The 20,036-nt window shown below is 51.0% G+C and overlaps 1 protein-coding gene across 1 annotated transcript in view; it reads right to left on the bottom strand.

Annotated features, from left to right (window-relative positions):
* Positions 1-20,036, bottom strand: part of LRP4 (LDL receptor related protein 4) — a 52,534-nt gene that overhangs the window by 29,133 nt on the left and 3,365 nt on the right. Inside the window, exons 2-16 of the mRNA XM_067749160.1 lie at positions 10,430-10,576; positions 9,169-9,285; positions 8,617-8,730; positions 8,144-8,260; positions 7,680-7,808; positions 7,324-7,443; positions 6,798-6,923; positions 6,056-6,181; positions 5,732-5,866; positions 5,257-5,382; positions 4,708-4,938; positions 3,686-3,842; positions 1,846-2,063; positions 1,509-1,685; positions 1,000-1,122 (exon numbers count right to left, since the gene is read on the bottom strand). Coding sequence (XP_067605261.1) covers positions 1,000-1,122; positions 1,509-1,685; positions 1,846-2,063; positions 3,686-3,842; positions 4,708-4,938; positions 5,257-5,382; positions 5,732-5,866; positions 6,056-6,181; positions 6,798-6,923; positions 7,324-7,443; positions 7,680-7,808; positions 8,144-8,260; positions 8,617-8,730; positions 9,169-9,285; positions 10,430-10,576 — 2,163 coding nt within the window. The remainder of the gene's footprint in view (positions 1-999; positions 1,123-1,508; positions 1,686-1,845; positions 2,064-3,685; positions 3,843-4,707; positions 4,939-5,256; positions 5,383-5,731; positions 5,867-6,055; positions 6,182-6,797; positions 6,924-7,323; positions 7,444-7,679; positions 7,809-8,143; positions 8,261-8,616; positions 8,731-9,168; positions 9,286-10,429; positions 10,577-20,036) is intronic.

Genomic DNA, 20,036 nt, shown 5'->3' with positions numbered 1-20,036 from the left:
CTGCCCCTGTTCCTCTGAATAGTTTTCCTAATTTCACTCTCTGGAAAAGACCTAGATCCCAAGAGAAATTTGATTTTAACCAGAGATAAGAGGATCAGTGGGCATACAGCAGTAAATGAGAAGAGCTGTGATGTGTGAGGAATTACCCCAGCCCCTTGCTGGTTGTGCTATACATCTGGATCACGCTTCTCTGGACTATTCTTAGGAAAAAGCACCTGCACCACCGAGCTAGACAAGGCCACCCTCTCAAGGCAATACACCTTCAGGAGCTCAAAGGAAGCCAGAGTAGCGGTTCAGGGAGCCCCCTGGGAATCCCATTATCTTTCACTCACTAGGCACTTATTTATCCAGGGCTCATGTATGCAGAGCACCATCAGAAGTCCTGATCTTACTCTATGGTTTAGGGGCTGAGAGAAAGTCTGTAACAGGGTGAGGCTAAAGGTAAAGAGCTAGGAAGCCATTCCCCTGCTTTGTAGAAGGGCCTGGAACCCTCTTGCTGCCTACAGACAAAGCATCCTGGGTGAAATGATACACAAGCCTGGCTGCAAGAGTTCATACTTGACTGGGTGGTGTCACTGAGCCTTCAGGGACTACTGCTGGGCCCTCAGCCCTCAGCTTTTTTTTTTTTTTTTTGCGGTACGTGGGCCTCTCACTGTTGTGGCCTCTCCCACTGCAGAGCACAGGCTCCGGACACGCAGGCTCAGCGGCCATGGCTCACGGGCCCAGCCGCTCCGCGGCATGTGGGATCTTCCCGGACCGGGACACGAGCGCGTGTCCCCTGCATCGGCAGGCGGACTCTCAACCACTGCGCCACCAGGGAAGCCCAGCCCTCAGCTTTGACATGGGAGCCCTCAGCCTCTTACATTCTTCCTCTCCAGGGGCTACCTGAGGAGCCCGGCTCCTCCCCACAACTGGCAATCCCTGAACTCCTATCCCTTGTTCCTTCCACCCACCCTCACAAGGCATGTCCATTGAGGCAGGTGCCCTAGACCCACTTACTCTGGGCACAGGCGTGGCTGCTGATCTTGCGGAAGCCAGTGGGGCAGGCACAGGTGTAGTTCTGTCCACTGGGAAGACACAGGTGGGTGCAGCCTCCGTTGTTGTCCCCACAGCGGTTTTTCCCTGCTCAAAAAGCCCAGAGCAAGAAGGTCGGGTAAGACCAAAGGTTGGGAGAAGCGGTCCCAAGACTAGTGAGTAGTGGTTTAGCAAGGGTATGAGTTCCCTCAAGGGAGGAACTATGCCTTATTAGTTTTTATATCTGCCCCACCTGTAAGCAGAGTGAATCCCTGACACACAGGAAATGTCTGCATGAATTAGATGGGGACAGTGAAATTGAAAGTCCTTCATGAGTCTCAACGTTGTACTACCCTAAATTTCCAGCAGAGGGAGGGATTCGCCCACATCAGTGCTAATCTCAAATTTCCCCCGCGAGAAACAACGGCAACTGTGACAGGTGCAAGGAAGGTTCTCAGAAGCACTGGAGGCCCACCAGGTGGGCGGTTTTTTACCTGCAGGCTGGCGCTGGGGGTGCAAGGTGTGGATGTCCATGGGGAAGTGCAGTTTGTTGCGAATGATCTCCTGGTTCTTGCCAGTAAACTTGTTAGCACTATTGATGCTCTTGGTGTGCCAGTCTGTCCAGTACAGGCTATCTTCAAACACGGTGATGGCAAAGGGATGCGGGAGGCCTGGGGGAAAGCCCAGGATGACCTCAGTCTAGACATGGCCCGCCTGGCCCCTGGGCCCAGGCTCAGCAACTGTACAAATCTCACCCTCTGCCACGGCTCCTGGGGGCCGGGACAGTGGAAGTAGGATGAGAGATAAAGGAGAGTGAAGGGAGGGCCTCACCCTGGCTAATGACAGCCTTGCGGTGACTCCCGTCCAGATCGGCCCTCTCGATGACGTGGTGCTTAGCGTCCACCCAGTACATACGACGCCCGGCATAGTCAATGGTGAGGCCGTTGGGCCAGAAGAGATGGGTATCGGCGATGATGCGGCGTCCAGAGCCATCCATGCTGGAGGCCTCGATGCGGGGGGTGTTGCCCCAGTCTGTCCAGTAAATGGTACTGGGAATAGAAAAAAGCACATTGCGAGGAAGGCAGTAGAGGGTGGGTAAGTACCCAGGATAGTAATCAGGCAGGGGGCTTTTATTGGTTTAAACCAGGTGACTCCAACTGTTAGGAGACACATTGTTTGGTCTGCAGAGCATTTTTTCAATATTTGAATTTAAATGTCTCTAGACAGGGCATGTATTCATTTAACAAAAAAAATTTTGGAATACCTGCTACGAGCAGGGCATATCTATCTTGGGTATTGGGAGTGCAGCAGTGAACAAAACAGACAAAAATCCTGACCTTGTGGAACTGACAATATACTAGGGTGATACGACTTAGGACAAGCACTTTCTTCTTCGTCATAATGTCTACCACCGCCTTTTGTAATTTCACACATGCGCACGCATGTGCGCACACACACACAGTGTTTCTAAAACAGCTGACCTGCAACTGTAGGATCTTAGAGGACACCCCCCTTGATTGACTGCACTTAAATTTTTCTTTTTAATATTTATTCATTTGGCTGCGTGGGGTCTTCGTTGCGGCACACGGGAGCCTTCATTGTGGCACTCGTTCGGGCGCACGGGCTTCTCCCTAGTTGTGGTGTGCAGGTTTTCTCTTCTCTAGTGGTGGCGCACAGGCTCCAGGGCGCATGGGCTCCAGAGCGCGTGGGCTCTGTAGTTTGTGGCACGTGGGCTCTCTAGTTGAGGCACGCAAGCTCAGTAGCTGTGGCGCGCGGGCTTGGCTGCCCCGCAGCACATGGGATCTTGGTTCCCTGACCAGGGATCGAACCTGCGTCCCCTGCATTGGAAGGCGGATTATTTACCACTGGACCACTAGGGAAGTCCCTGCATTTAAGTTTTAAAATCCAGAGGCTAAGAACTTGCATTTCAGGAGACCTTTCTTCTAATAATAAAATTATTAATTTTTATTTTATTTTTAAAGTAATGCCAGCTTCTTGCCATTCAACTTTGCCAGGTTTTTTTTTTTAAAGTTATTTTATTCTGATTTATTTATTTTTTGGTTGTGCCGGGTCTTAGTTGCAGCTCGCCAGCTCCTTTAGTTGCAGCACTTGCGCTTTTTTTTTAGTTGCAGCCGGTGGGCTCCTTAGTTGTGGCAGGCAAACTCTTAGTTGCGGCACGCATGTGGGATCTAGTTCCCTGACCAGGGATGGAACCTGTGTTCCCTGCATTGGCAGGCAGATTCTCAACCACTGTGCCACCGGGGAAGCCCCCTATTAATTTTTATTAATTAGCTCAACCCTATGAACTAATAACAAAAATACTAAACATCTGCCACTTATATAATGTGTTATGCCATTTAAAATGCATCATCTCATTCAATCTTTAATCTTCACACAGCTGTGAGGTAGGTATATTTTCGATCACCAGTTTAGAAATGAGTAAAATGGAGGCATAGAGAGATTAATTAGCCCAAGGCCATACAGCCAATTACTGAAGAGCTGTAAATCCAGGTGTGTCTGAGTGCACAGCCAAGGCTATTAACATCACCCTGTGAGGATGCCCGCCCACCCCACCCCCTTCCAATAAAGTCTGGCCCAGGTGGCGGGGGGCGGGGAACTGTCCCTGGAGGTTGCATGAGGAACCTGGGAGCTTGAGCCACAGCTCACTCACCCCTCCATGGGGTGCAAGGCAATGGCCCTGGGCTTCTCAAGGTTCTGCCATAGAAGCACCTTCCGGTGGGCCCCGTCCAGGTTAGCCACCTCAATCCTTGATGTCCCTGAGTCGGTCCAGTAGAGTTTGTCATGGACCCAATCCACAGCCAGGCCCCCTAGTGGAAAGAAGCCATGGGAAAATGTCAGGGGTTCAGCCCAGGCTCCTCTGTGCCGTAGAAGCAAGGGCAGCTCTTACACAAAGCTGCTTCTTGGGCCAGGTACTCTTCTAACCATGTTACACACACTAACTCATTTAATCATCACAACAGCTGTGTGAGCTAGGTACTATAATGCCCATGAAGGTGAGGATATTGAGGCACAGAGAAGTCAAGTAACTGTCCAAGGTCATGCATTTCCTCCTCGCAGCCAATCACATTCCACTTCACGAATCCTGGCTCCCTGACCCACACCCAGGGTCCCCGACTGCACTGGCCCAGGGGTTTACAAATTGTGGCTCAGGGGTTCACAGAGGAACATCAGAAGTCCCATAAGCATTTGAGTCAAATGTGCTCAATACCAAATTCTAACCCACTTCCCTTGCTTGTAGAATGGCCTGAGATTGCAAAGTGAGCTATTGTTTTTCTAATCTGCAAACATTTGGATATATTTATCTGGGTTGATCAGAATATTCCTAATACTAAGCAATCAAAAGTCAGAATTTAATTGGATGCAAGGCTGATAGAGAACTGTTAACGGTCATCCACACATCTCTGATTTCAGGTGGTTACATTCATCAAAACGGTCTCATTACTCTTGCTGATTGAGCTCATGTTTGCTTTACAACCAGCAGATGTTATAAACCTGAACCTATAAAATGAAGGTAGACTAATGAATGTTTTCCATATTAGAGTTCCATCCAAGATTTCACTGCGAGAAGAAGATGTTCCGCTGCCTAAGGTTTGTAGCCACTCGCCTGTTCTTTCCTCGATGGCTCTGCATGTGGTGTGGCCCTGCCCTTCCCCATGGGGCCTCGTTCCCTACCTGGGCTCTCGAGCCCTGTAGACACAACCTCTTCCACATTGCTGCCATTGAGGTTGGCGCGGAGGATCCGGTCCAGGGTGACATCGGACCAGAAGACAAGCTCACGCCGGTGGTGGAAGTCGAGGGCGATGGCGTTCTCCAGGTTGTTGAGCAGCAGTGTGTACTCAGAGCGGTGCGGCAGCACCTGCCGGATGTCGATGCGGTTGGCGAACAGTAGCACAGGCTCCGGCCCTGGGACGTGGCATAGAAATGGGGCCCCCGCCAGGCTCCAGAGCTGCCCCTGGCAACATCAGCATGCACCCCCAGCTCCAGGGGGCCCCTAGCCCTCTAGGGCACGTCCCAAGCTGTTAGCATCAGTGCTAGAAGGGTGGGAGCCTGCAAAGTGCACATCCCACCCCAGCAGGGTTTTGCTTGGGGCTCAGGATGCAATTCATAGCTCCATTTTACTGCAATGGAAACAGCTAACTCTCGGCAAATCTCCAAGCACCGGAGCACCTGGCTGCCAGGCTCAGTCCTCTGCCCACCCAGCCAAATGCCAACACCCCTTACCCAGAGCCTTGCAGCTGCGCCGGTCAGGCCGGAGTTCGTAGCCTGCTTCGCACCAGCACTGGAAAGCCCCCTCGCTGTTGGTGCAGCCCTGGCTACAGTACCCCTCCTCGGCACATTCATTCACATCTGTGAGGACGGAACGTGGTCAGGAGATCTCTGTTCTGCCATCCTCCCACCCCAACTGCCCAGCTGATGAGCTGCTTCCCTGCCCACATACCCATCTACTTTCCAGGCCTAGTGGGAAGACTATATAACAAGCGGTCAAGGGCTTTGAGTTCACTCCGAGCTGGGCTGGAATCCCAACTCTGCTAACTCACCTCTCTGAGCTTCCGTTCCCCCACCTTTGAAATGGGAGGGATAACAATCCCTACCTCCCAAGGCTATTGTGATCATGATATGAGGTTACGCCCATCAAACGCCTGACCCATCGGAAACACAGCTGCCTGGCCCTGCTCCCACCCAGGCCCCAGCTCACCCTGGCACGTGCGTCCATCCTCGATGAGCCGGTAGCCTGTGTGGCAGGTACACTGCACTGCCCCCCGCACCATCTGGCACTTCTGGGTGCAGCCACCATTGTTAACATTGCAGTTCTCCTCACCCGTCCGGGGCCCTGTGCCAGGCAGGCCAGAGATGGGAGTTGAGCCCAGAATCCTCCCCCAGACAGCCAACTTGGCATTCCACCTGGACCACGAAGAACAGCTCCTGAGGCTGCAGGAGTCACTGGGGAGGCTTCTCTTTGAAGCACATGGGCGGGGCTCAGCCACAAACCACGGGTGGGCGCGCCCGGGGGGACACTCACGGCAGCTCTGCTGTGGGCTTTCGTCGCTGCTGTCCCCACAGTCATTGACCCCATTGCACAGCTTCCTCTGCCCGATACAGCGCCCATTCCAACACAGGAACTGGTCCGAGGCACAGTGGGGGCTTCCTGGAGAGGGAGGGAGGAAAATGGGGAAGGAGGGAGGGAGACCCAGGTCACATCAGGGCAGGGCTTGGGTCAGCAAAAGGATGGGAGCCTGTCATTTTCTAGGGTGAGCTGGAGACAGATGAGACTCAAGGTGGGAGGGTCGGGGTCCAAGGCAGGAAACAGCTCAGACAGGGCTGGCTGAATGTCTGCATGTGTTTTCTCCCCAGGACACCGCAGTGGGATGGTGAGGGGTGTGGGACAGAATGAGAGAGCACATCCATGTGTCCAGCACCAGTGTGGCTAGGGGAGGGGGCATGGGGGCTGTCAGCCAGAGAGCAGTCCTTGCTCACGAGGCCAGAGCACTAGGCACCAGCCATGTGTGAGTTAAGATGTGAGAGGCCATTGAAACTCCCAGCCCTGATACTGTGTTCCAGGCCATGAGACTGCAGGTCAACAGATGCACCTGGATTTGACACTGGTAATTGAGAAGAGCAGGAAAAATCCAGGTCATGGGCAAGATCTGACTAAAGCATCACCTTGGCCCAAATGGAAAGGCAGCAGTAACACCCTCTTCCCACCCCTATCCTCCAACCCACCTATGGATTAACGGGCCTGGGGTACCCCTGGGAGACTCTACCTGTGTTCTCACAGTTCTCTTCATCGCTGTTGTCCGCACAGTCGTCCTCCCCATCACAACGCCAGGACAGACGGACGCAGCGGCCTGACCGACAGCGGAACTGTTCCGCCGTACATATCGAGGTGGCTGGGCAAAGCAAAGGTCTAATGAAAGCCGGGCCCCACATCAGCCCAAAGCACCACGCTGACACCCCAAAATGCGCTTTATGCCAGCACCCACGCCACTCTTCTTGACAGCAGTGTCACAGCTGGTCTATATGGCATCTCTGTGGGAATTGGAAAAAGGTGCCTTTTCCTCAAGACACTTTACTGCCATCTGCTGGAAACTGCCATGATGACGATATAAATCTACAGAATCAAGGAAGATATGCCTACTGTGGGACTGGCATCCTTTGCACCTGGCACCTCTGGGCCATGCCCAACCTACACGACTGTACATGGTGGTCCTGTCCTAACTGTCTTCAAGCTTTGCCGGTGGTGGCCTCTCTCTACTTCCAGCCCAGGCCGTCGGCACCGCCCCCACTCACTGCAGTTGCGCTCATCAGATTGGTCATCACAGTCCGCGTCGCCATCACAGCGCCAGCCCGCGTTTATGCACAGGCCACTGTCACACATGAACTCCCCAGAGCGGCAGGGCTGGTGGGAGGCTGCGGAAACACGATAGGCTTCTGTCTCTAGCTAGTCCCTGCACCCAGTGTCCCATGGCAGACCAGAAAGCCCCAGCCCCAGCACCCAGGCTCTTCTATCTTTGCTCAGTAGGGACCAGGGAAACCAAAAGCTTGTCCCCTGAGCTCCTGACCCAGGTGGCACCTGTGCCTTGCCACACCAGGAGTTCCTCCCAGCCTGGCCTCCCCTCCCCCACCCAGCTGGCCAGAGCGCTCACAGCAGTCAGACTCGTCCGACCAGTCTCCGCAGTCATCATCACCATCGCAGTGGTAGATATCGAGGATGCAGCGGCCGTAGGCACACTGAAACTCCTCCAGGTTGCAGGGGGGCACTGGCACTGCCGAGGCTGGAAGGAGGGCAGGGGCGGGGAGGGGAATACACTCAGTCCTGGACAGAGGAGAGGGGCCCTGACTCCTCAAAGGAGCAAGATGCTCAGACAAAGAAACCAGGTTTCATTTGGGATGGCCCTTATAGACTCCCATATTCTGGTGGACCAAAGGGAGACCTCCCTTCCCACCTGGGGAACCTGTTCCCTCCCTGGCTCAACCTAGGAGGAGCCGCTTCTTAAGAACCCACACTCCTTGCCCACTGTTCATGCACTCCTCAGCCTGGCCCTCAGCCCATGGCATGGAGCTCTCTGCCCCATCCCAGCCCAAGAGCCTGAGTTCTGGGGCCACTCACGACAGCTCTCCTCGTCAGAGCCATCTTTGCAGTCAGTGTCACCATCGCAGTACCAGTGCTCAGCGATACAGCTTCCATCGCTGCAGCGGAATTCCTTGTCGGAGCACTTGCGCATGTCTGGGGGGACGCAATGGGACAACAATCCTGCAGGAGCCCCACCGGCAACCCTCCTGCAATCCTCCCTGACTCCCATCCTCACTGCCCCTGGGAGTCTGACCCAGGCCCTGCAAGACACCACAGATTCGGTGCAGACTCCCAAGGGGAAAGCCGAAGCCCTGGAGAGACTGGGCCTCAGGCTCCTATTCTGTGGTTCCGGGGGGGTCTGGCTGCTCTGCCCCTCCTGCTCTCCTCCAGCTGCTCCAGGCACCTGGGCAGTTCAAGGTTCGGGCAGTGCTAGAGCCCCTGCTGCCCTTTCTCCCCATGGCCATGCCATTCACCAGCCACCTCGCCTGCCTCCCTGGAGCACTGCTCACCACACTGCTCATCGCTGTTGTCACCACAGTCGTTGTCACCATCGCAGTGCCACAGGCTCCGGATGCAGTAGCCATTCTGGCAGGGGAACTCGTCTTCCTCACACTCCCGCGGGGCTGTGGGCACAGAGCGGTCAGGCTGCTACAGGCAGTGGGGCCAGCGCCTGGGAGCCCAGCAGAGAGCCTTGCAGAGCAGAGCAGCCAAGCAGTTCTGATGCTTCCCAAGGGAGCCTAGGAGGTGGCTGTCTCCGGGGGCTTATCTGACCAAGAGAAGAGGTGGAAGGACAAGAGCCAAAGACCACGGGCTGGGGCATCATTTTCAAGTCTTTATTGAATTTGTTGCAATACTGCTTCTGTTTTATGTTTTGGTTTTTTTGGCCGCGAGGCATGTGGGATCTTAGCTCCCCGACCATGGATTGAACCTGTACCCCCTGCATTGGAAGGCCAAGTATCTACCTCTGGACTGCCAGGGAAGCCCCTGTGGCATCATTCTCTGATTGAAAATTGTTTCCCAGCAGAGCTTGATGGAACCTGCCCAGCCCCGCCAGCACTCACGACAGTCCTGCTCATCGGAGTCGTCCTCACAGTCGTTGTCCCCGTCACACACCCAAGAGCGGCGGATGCACTTGCCATTGTCACAGTGAAAGTCAAGAGGGGAGCAGGTGGGTAGCACTGAGTCCCCGCAAAAGAAGGGAAACGAGTGTCAGTCTGGCGCACTTACTCAGGCAGGCTCAACCGGGCCAGAAATCCTTTGGTAACTCCCTGTCTGAATTACAGTCCTTCCTCACAGACTCCTACGCCTGCCCCCAGCTGATGGAGAACCAAGCAGAAACAGCAGTTAAGAAGCCAGAGCTTTCTCAGGGAGTGGTGGTCAGGGATTCAGAAGGCAGAAGAGCCCAAGGAGCTCAAAACCACTAGGAAAGCAGTTAAGGAAAACATGAAAAGACAAACAAAAGTATTTTTCCCCATTTCCTCTTATCAAATGATGATTGACACACCTGGGCTCAACTTCAAGTTCGAGAACTCATCACTTATCACACAAACCAGTTACCCTCTCTGAGCTACAGGTTCTTTGACTGTACAATGGGGATAATTATAATCGACTCAGCGAGGTCTTTTGAGACCTCCAAAGTGCTACATGAAAGCGAGCCACTTACCATCATCACAATTAGCTAAACTGGTTAGGGTTAATAAGGTCCAGGTTGCAGCTTCACTCTTCTGAGACTAATTAGCCTCCCTCAGATATAGGTGCTGCAGGGTGGAGACTGCAACCCTGAATCCAGACAAGTAACTGGCTCAGGAGTAATATTACTACATATCCAAGACAGGATACCCTAGCCTGTTGTGCATGTTACGACACTAGGGGAAAGGGGAGATTTCATGAGAATATCTGATTTCTTACAAAGTTTATGTTATTTGAAAAGGTGTGATTACAAAGAATACCAACATAAGAAACACAGAAATACTCGGCATCCACGTATAGTATGCACATTTTAAAATGCACAAATATGCAATAGATACACATATTCACATAAATACAGAGAGATCTATTTAATTAAAGAGACCACCTGTAATTTCAAATGTTTTCTCCTGTACTTGTTTCAAAATTTGTTTTATTGGCCATACATGCATGGAAATATGGGAGGGCTGAAGCCATATATATTGTGAAGAAACCACCCATCTGTTAATATCCGTCACCCTCGAGAGAGTCCAACTCTGAGTCCGACACAGCTGATGCACAAAACAGGCCATCACACCTGTCCTTGCTCCCTCACACCTTCTACCACTTCCCAGCGTCCCATGGGGAGGTTCTTACTACATCCGTCCTCATCGCTGTGGTCCCCGCAGTCGTTGTCTCCATCACATTGCCACTGGGCGGGGATGCAGGTACACTCGCCGAGGGCACTCACTGCACACGTGAAGTGGCTCCGACCACAAGCACACTCGGGGCTGCTGGCTAGGCCTGGGAAGAGGGAAGAGGAACCAGTGAGGGCTCAGCTCCCACGCAACCAAAGAGCATTCCAGGGGGGCAAGGTAGAGGAGCCATGTCTAGGAGCACCGTCACCTAGGAGGCCACAGTGATGCTGCAGGGAGGTGTGGACCATATAATCGTGCCTTCCCCCTCCTCCAAGGCACAAATGGTCAAGAAGATACCCTCTGACTTTGGGCTCACAAACAGTCCAGTATCCCTTCTATGACAGGGTTTTTTTGCACACACCCCCAAAGGCCCAGGGACAAATGATGCCACCTAGAGGGCTGGTGGTCTTGAGGAAGGGGAGCCAGGGACAGCACGGGCGACGTAGAAAGGTTTCCATATCCTTCCCTCCAAAAGTAGGTGGAGTTATGGGTGCTTTTGCCTCTATCCAGGACCAGGACATTGGCCAGGGAGAACAAGAAATAAGAGTGGAATTACAATGCTGGAGCCCCTTTAGGGATAAGAAATCACACGAGGGAGCAGGGAGCAACAGGCGCTGCTGTGAGTCCCTGAGTTAGAACTCGCTTTAAGGAGGGTGACCAGGAGAAGCGGGACCAGGAAACCAGGCTGCCTCAGGGCAGAGCGACTGGGACCAGTCAGGGCCTTCTGGTCTGCGGGACCGGCCACAGCCTGAAGGAAGGATGGCAGAAGCAGCCCCTCCCGCAGCCTCCGCAGCACGCAGCTAGGCTTCCCTATTGAGCATCCAGCTATCTGCCTGGCCAAGTCCCATGACCGGCTGCTGTGCCCCCTCCCCAGCGTGCCCAGCAGGATGCCCTGGGATGGCGTGTGAATGGCTCGGTGCCCCCGCTCCAGCCTCAGCTGGAACAAAGGGTTCTGCCAGGGTCACCCTCCCCCCTCCCAGCATTCATCTAACCCGCTGGGCTGCTGCAGCTGGGAAAGAAGGGGGTCACCTCTCCCTTGCTCATCTCCTCCGCTTGCTTTCTCCTCCCTTTCCTCCCCTCAGCTGGGCCTTGCCCTCAGGCTGGGCTGGAACAGGGAAGGAGTCAGCTCCCGAATTGCCATCCCGCTTCCTTTCCTGTTTACAGGGCCCAGCTTCTCTCTCAGCTCATCTCCTTGACTACATCCTCACCTTGTATTATATTACTCAAGCCAGCTTAGGGTTTAGGGCCCAGAATGAAAGGGTGGACTGTTATTCCCACCAAAAGCAAAAGGGGAGCCAAAGACCCCTCCCTCTCCACTTCAACCCCAAGGATAAGTGTAAGCATAAAGCAAGGGCCCCTAACCTGCAAATGGATGGGAGGGACGGCCAACCTTTGGTATCTGTGAACCCCTGAAACAACAGGCAAAGTGTACGTTTCTGGAGTGAAGGACCACAGCTTTCACCCGATCTTCAACTGAGGCCTTGCCCTCCCCCTCCACATGCTAAGGGAATCAGCTGCCCTAGAAAAGATGCAGGATTTCCTGCAGAAGCCACGGGAATCCATCTGAAAGGGGCAGCATCTCTATACTTCATAGGAAGGCCCCACTCCAAGCCCAGCACTCCTGTCTCTCCAGATCTCTCTGCAAGTACAGGACAGAGGATTCTTCCCAGGGAAGCACTGAAGACCCAGTCCCATCCTCTTGGGCCTGTTCTGAGAGCACTGAGAAGGGATGAGGGCTTTTTTCACTCAGACCCTGGACACCAGAGCCTGAGGAACTTTTGTAAGTTTGACCAGCTCATCACAGCGATAGGCACTGCTTTAGGGAACTCTGGCTGGGATGAAAGAGCAATGATTAAGTATTCCAGAGGACTCCATGCCATGGGGCTCACCACCAACACGCTGACCTCTTTCTCGGGGAAGAATGGTGAAGAGGAAGAATAAGGCTAAGAATAAAGCTAAAAGTCATCCCAATGAGGGATGATTTTTCTCCTTCATTGAAGACTGGCCTCAGTTGAAGATTGGGGGCATTTGGCAATGCATGATGACGTTTTGGTTGTGATTGGTGGTACCGGCAGCATCTAGAGGATAAAGGCCACAGATGCTGCTAAACATCCTACCATGTACAGGGCAGGCGCCCACAACAAAGAAGTTATCCAGCCTGGAATGTCAATGGAGGTTGAGAAATGCTGCTAGCCACGCACAGCAGGGAGCGGGGCCACACCAAGGAGGAGATCAGGGTAAGGGGGTGACAAGAATGGAGAGGAAGAGGGGGCACTGGGGGGAGAGGAGGAGGAAGCACTGGACCTGGAGCGCACAGAGCTGGGTCCCACTGACCAGCTGTGCCCCCTTGTACGAATCCCATAGCCCCTTAGCCTGTTTCCTTGTGTGTAAAAAAAGCCGCAAGGGTTGGACATGAAGATAAACGTGAAAGAGGCTAACCTCCTGCCTGGGAACACCAAGGATGCTCCAGAAATGCATGCTGGGGGTGTGCAGGCATGAGGATTTGGGGGCTAGCTTTTTCTGAAAGGCCTTGACTTTAAGAACCTCAGTACGAGGATCAGGAGATCAAGGACAGCAGCATTTCAGGCTGCATGCAAGTCAAAAGGAATCCACAAGGTAAAAGCGGAGCCTTCAGGGTTTTGTTTAGCCTCCCCCCAGCCCCCTTTTAGCTGAGTGATAGCAGGTCCTGAGTTTCCCCTGCAGACTTCAGGAACAAAGCATTCCATCCAGTGGGCATCAAGTTAGTTGCTGAAGAGTCATGACTTCCTGCATGTCAGAGCAACATCTGAAGGTCAGGCAGCCGGCGACAGGCAAACTCTTGGCTTGGGTGTTCATACAGTAAACAGACACATTATACTCCAAACCCCAGCTCTTCTGGACAACTGCTGCCCCTCTGGGATCCTGGGAGGTGGAATTCTGCCTTTTCACTCAAGTCCTGGCTGTGATCATAAAGGACAGCTTTTAACCCTTCTTAACTAAAAGAACGGTGAGTGAAGAAAGGATACAAATGACTGCGGGTGGCAAAACGCGGTCTTCATTTTAAGAAGTGTTCAGTTAGAACACTCAGCTGTGCTTCTGGCCTTGAAAGCTATTTGCCAGCCACACTGCAAGCTACCGTGGCCTCAAAGGGCATGGAACCTTCAACCTAATGCAATTCAACATGGAAAAGACCTCCTCCCAAAGTGTTCACTATCCCTGATCATCAAGTTATTCAGCTTTTAGGATACATGGTAATGTGCTCATAGGGCCTTCCTGGGAGGTTAACCAAAATCTCAGCCATCTGACCACTTTCTCACTGCTTTCTTCGGAAGGAAAGCAGGGCAACGCCCATCTGCTTACACTACCAGACACAGTGTAATACGTGAGAGAACACAGATTCTTGAGTCAGAGAGGCTGGAGTTCAAGTCCTGGTTCTACACTAACTCTACAGCTTTGAACAAGTTATTTAATCCCTCTGAGTCTCAGTTTCCTCATCCATAAAATGGGAATAACAACAGTTCTACCACAAAGGGTTTTGTAAAGATTAAATAATCCATGTAGACTGCTTAGCGCAGGGCTGGCACACAGCAAAAGCTTCATAAAAATACAGCCATCATTTACTGAGTACTTACCATGTGCCCTCCAAATACTTTTCTAAGTGCTTTTCTTATGCCACATCACTGAATGCTCTCAACAACCCTGGGAAGTGGCACTGTTATTATTATCACCACCTTACAGGTGAGGACACTGAGACACAGGGAGGGGAAGTCTGTTGACAGGTCACACAGATACTAAGGGTTGGAGCCAGCATTCACACACAGGCAGGTCAATTCCAGATCCTCTGCTCTTAATCTCTTCATGAATACTGCCTCCTAATAAGCGGTATTGCTATTATGAGAATTTCCAATACCCTGAGATCAAAAAAGGGGATTTATAACACTGGGATTTTGGGGTCCTTCTTTCTGCATTCTGGATTGGCAAATGTGCGGTGAGTTTATGGATCTCAAGCAGTGACCTCTCCTTCTGGCTACTGCTGAGGCCAAAGACCAATTTCCCTTGCGCTAAGGTAAAGTAGTAAAGCAAGGAGAGTATGGAACCCTAGCCCTTCGAAAGAGTGCCTTGGTACTGTGTTGGTCCAGAAAAGGGCAGGGCTTCAGACAACAAATGATTATGTTTTGCAGTTTTTCTTGACAGTTTGCAAGCTACGTCTGCATACACACTTGCGTTCTCATTTAATCATTACAGGACTACCCATTTAATTGGTAAGATCATCTACTTTGGCCCAGGTCATGGGGTGAGTAGGAGAGCCAGGATGGCAGCCCCATTCGGACCCTTAGACCAACATTCTTCTCTTAATATGATCTCAGAATCTGGACTTTCAATAAAGCTTCCCACTGATGCACACTCAAGTTAGAGAGGCACTGCTGGGAATTCCCCTGGCTATCCAATGGTTAGGACTCTGTGCTCTCACTGCTGAGGGCCCAGATTTGATCCCTGGTCAGGGAACCAAAATCCCACAAGTCACGAGGCACAGGCAAAAAAAAAAAAAAAAAGAGAGGCACTGCTCCCGATCGCCCCACAGAAAGCTCAGCTCAAGGTGGACCACACCTGTCACTTGGAGGCCCAAGGTGTACAATGACTATACACAGCTACAGAGCAGCTTTTTCAAGTTGAACCAGAAATGAGAAGGCTTAAGGGGTGTTCTGTGAGTGTTGGGATATGACAGCTACCCCAACGTGGAAGGGATTACAATGGGAAAGGGAGGAATCATCACTCATATAAGTGAAGGATGTTTTATTTCATAACATACCAAAGCTCTCTTCTCTTCTCCTAACAACTGGCAGCAACGGTGAAGATATAAACCTTATTTAATGAGGATAAGTTATTTGGAATGACTTTGAACTACATCCAGGCCAATCAAGGGACCAATCCACTGATTTCAGCTCCTTGGGCAGCTTACTCAGTAAGCGTCTCTCACTGAAAGGGAAGCCCATGCAGCCAGACAAGACTGACACAACTGAAAGGGGTGACAGCCAAAAGCCATATGGAAATGGATCTAGTCTCACCCAAGAGATACCTGCAGTCTGGAGAGACTCGGGTAGCTATACAGCCACTGTTTGAGAGGACAGAGCCTGCACAGAAAACATTGGAACCAATACCAAACAAGGTAAATGGCTGGCAGTAGAAGGAGGCCAGAACATGAACCCTTTCTTGATGCTGCCCCACCTGGACCCACAAAGCCCCAGCTGAATTGAAAGCCCCTGCTGCGTGCCCCAGAGGCCCTTGGTGTCTCCTCTTACGGTAGCATTTAGCTCACTGTGGGACCATTGTTCACTTACTAGACCAGAAGCCTCTTGATGGTTGGAATTGTATGATATAGAGCTTTGTATTTGTTTTCAGTGCACAGTTCAGGGATTGGTATGTAGTGATGATCAATATAAGTTTGTGAAACGAATGAATGACACATTCCATTAGAATCTTGTGACAGTTGGGAGTCATAGGAAAAGAGAAGCCCAGAATATGAGAAATAAAAGTGGTTATTTCCTACCTACCCTATACTCAAGAAAACAGGAATCTTCTTTTTAAGGTGGCTTCCTAGTTCTATCCAGCTTAAGTTCACTCCTTTCTCCAACAGGAGTTCCTTTCACTGGCTGTATTATCAAGCTGTGATACTGACATGCCGTGACTCTCCTTATTTCTGTCCCTAGATCCCTAGAGGCCAGCCTTACCTGGTTTGAAAATCTATCTGATAAAGTCTTCTCCTAGTGGGCCCTCTCTAAAGTGATACCATAAATCACATGATTATTGGTCCCAACAAGGTCAGCCTTCTCTTGCCACTTTTAAACACAGAAAAGAAGTCCTTAATGGTCAGCTTCCAAAGTTATGAGGCAGAAGAGCATAGTGTTAAGAACATGGAAACAAAACTAAGCTAATTCCTGGCCATTGGACCAGGTATAATCTCTTTATACCTTAGTTTTTCATCTGGAAAATTGAGATAATAAGAGCCCCTACTTCCCATGGATATTATGAGAATTGAATTACTTAATTCATAAAAAGCCCTTAGCATAATGCCTGGCATATACTAAGCTCTTGATAAATGGTAGCACCTACTATTGCTATTATAGAATTTGACTCATCCAGACTGTCTTATCCATCCACCCCATGATTAAGTCCTAATATTTCAGGGCTTGAGATGTCGAAAAATCCAACTGTGCGCCAAGCTGCAGTGCTGTTCCCATGGGTTAAGCTGGTGGCATGAGTGACCACAGGAAGAGGTGGGAGAGAGTCTTGTGGCAAGAGTCCTGCTTTACTGCCCTTCTCTGGGGGAGCTTGAAGTACATGGTATCCTTTATCCTTACCTAATTTATCATCAACCAATTCTTAGGAGGCAAACATAGAAAAGAGCATTTAGAACCTAAATTACAGAGCAATTTAGAAATGGATTAGTTTCCTTTTTTATGAATCGGGGGTAATAATAGTACCTATTTCATAAGGTTGCTGGGAGGTTTAAATGAAATAATACATATAAAGTAGCTATTATACATAATACATAAGCAGCTATTATTGTTGTTGTTGTTGTTGTTATTAACCCCATCATCTTCATCTGTGTCCTCTCTCTCAACCCAGTAATGTAGCTACCTCGCCATACAGGCTTCTTACCCTGCCTAGAAGCTTAGTCAACAGATTTCACAAATCCAACAGGGATTGAATGTGGCTGTGCTCTCTGAGGGGCTGCTCAAAGTACTGCTTTCCTCTCCCCTTACATCTCAAAACCCAAGGTCCACAGAGTAACATGTGGCTTCAGGGAGCAACAAACCATATCTCCCCTTCTGGGAGCTTTTTTAAGCCTCACTCCATCAAGAAGCACCTGAAAGGTAATTCTCATAAAGAATTATGAGAATTGGGATTCCCTGAGACGATGAAGACCGAAAACACAGAGGAGAGGGCAATCTAAGATAAAATACAGACAGTCCCGACCAAGACATTCTGGTATAGCTTAGATACAGAAGATTCTATGCTAAGAGGCAGTATGGATTAGAGAGTTAACAGCTTAGGCTCTGGGTTCAAATCCTAGGTCAGTTACTCACTAGCTGTGTGATAGCAAATGGCCTAAGCCTTAGTTTCCCATCTGTAAGACAGGAATCTAACAGAATCTACCTTATAAGGATATGGTGAGGAGTAAATGTGATAAAACACGCTAACACCTGGAGTGCCAGCAGTACAGCAAAAGACTCACGAATGTGAAATGCCCCAGAAATACATTTGTAATTTCTAGACCACACGTCCCCAGCTTGTTGGGCAAAAATGGTCACCAGAGATCACTCCCAGAGGAGCAGAAATTCTCATTTGGGGGAGGTATATTTTAAAGTCATTCACTTTTACTGCTTCTCTGAACCTGTGGTTGAAATTTCTCATTTCAACTGACAGTGAGTGTGGCAGGGGAGTGGAAAAAGGAGGGAAATCCCCTTTCTTATTTACTAGGCTTATGGATATTAGAACCTGGCATCTGTATTTGGTTTCCAGAAGGCTGTAGTCCCTAACAGTGAAACTATCTCTTGTCCTCATCCATGCCACGGTGACAGTCGGGTTCCCAAGGCTGGGGCCAACGAAGGGAACATTTGGAGCATTTCCCCCCCACCCCTGCCCTGCAGGCCAGGCAGGAAGCGGAGCTGCAGAGCGAGGAGAGATCACTGGAGGTGCTTCCAACCTCAAAGCTTCTTTATTTCACGTGCTAATCAGGTGTTTCTCCCAATACCCTAATCTGTACCTGCCTGGCCCTACACCCAGATGGGACAGGGGGAGGGACCCTCTCCTCCAAAAAGGTGCTGCCTGGAGCCAGGAGCTTCCCGGCCCCAGAAAACCTCCGGTGATAAATTATGCAGCAGCACCTTTGTGCTGCCTCTCAGCCAGATGGGAGGTTTGCTCCCAGTCTTTTGTTTCCGGCTTTGCTCGCAACTCCGATCCTCCCTGGCTCAGCACAGAGGTGAGGGGGGAGCTCCTGTAGGCCATGTCCGGGCTTGCAGCGAGTCCCGAGTCTCCGGCAAGGCTTTTCCCGGCTGGGGCTCAGGCAGCGCCCTTCCCCTTCTCACTCTAACCTGAATGGGCAGGGGAGCAGAGCATTAGGGAAGCTTGCAGGCAATCCACTCAGCTGTGAGCAAGGATGGGAATGCCTACGTGCCGTGAAAGAATAAAGTTTGCTCAGAAGGGCGTAAGAGGTGCCCAAGGGCACCAAGGATGTTTGCTTCTTGCTAAATCAAAAATGCAGAACAGAAAATGGAGTCAAACGACAGCCAGGGAAGCTAGAGAATCAGCTCTTTTGAACGGCTGCTCTTGGTTATGGTCAACTTGCCGCAGCCCCCAAAACCATCACATCTCTGGCACCAACTTAAATGGAAGAAACAAAGAGACAACAGGGGTCAAACTTGGGGGTGGAGGAGCTGGGGGCTGGGTGGGGGGAGGGAGGAGCGAGTCTTGGGCTTGAGACCTGAATCAATTATCCTTGCACGCTGACAGGATTCCTGATTGAAGACAGTAGTCATGAAGGAAGGCAGCTCCCCAATGCCCGGCCCCCAAATTGGGGCAATTACTATCTTATGAGCTCTGGGGCCTGACTCCTTTCCCAGGCCAGTGGGAGGGAGAGCTTGGAATTCTAAACTGTTCCAGCTACAAGAGACCTCAGCCAGCACCTCTCACCCCGGGTCACAGCAACCTTAGGGTGAGATGCCTGGCTGCATCCCTGACCACAGGGCTTTTAACAGGGAAGCTCTCAGAGGAAAGCCCCACATCCCAGGCCCTCTCCCAGGAGAACTAAGGCAGAGTGGGTCCCCTAGACTCATGGTATCGCTTAATCTCTTTTTTGAAGTGTGGACAGGAGGGAAATATGCTTAGGTTTCATTAGGTTTTCAAGGGGGAAAAGAAAGGGCAAGATCTTTAAAAAAAGAAAGCAAAAAACCAGCTGAAATGAAGGGCTGAGCCTCCATTTTAGCACATGACACTGTAGTATAACTACGGTTGTCTGGTTCCCGTAGTCCAAAGGCAAGAACCGTCTCTAATCCACTTCTGCAAGCATGCTAACAAGCAACTAACATTTACCCAGACCTGTGGTAACAGAGTAGTTGTCAGATTCTGTGCCGAATGGTTTGAACATACTATTATTTCATTTAATTTTTACAATATCCTCACATGATAATTTATTACTACTCCACCCCCGCCCCCCACTTACAGATATGAACCCCGAAGTTCAGGGTGATAAAGTGTTTTGTACAGGGTCACAAAGATGTGGCGAAGCCAAGATTCAAACCCAGGCCTGCCTCTGCTTCTTGATCACAGAGCTATGTATGCAGTGATTAGATTAGCACTTGACAAATGTGTGTCTGGGGAATGAATGAACAAATGAATGGGTGCAGAGCCCAGTTTAGGGAATGCTCCTGAGTGTGCTGGGGAGAAGGAACTGACCCTGTCAGCTCGAAGCTGGAAGGAGAGAGGCAAGTACAGGCATTCATCAGAGCTATTTATAGGGCCAAAGCCTGGCTCTGCCAGCCAACCAGTTGGCAGGAAGGCTTTCCTGGGATATTGAATCCCACCAG

This window comes from Pseudorca crassidens, chromosome 9 (genome assembly GCF_039906515.1).
Source record: "Pseudorca crassidens isolate mPseCra1 chromosome 9, mPseCra1.hap1, whole genome shotgun sequence".
NCBI classification, from domain to species: domain Eukaryota; kingdom Metazoa; phylum Chordata; class Mammalia; order Artiodactyla; family Delphinidae; genus Pseudorca; species Pseudorca crassidens.
Note: the sequence above shows the minus strand (reverse complement) of the source record. Positions and strands in the feature narration are given on the sequence as shown.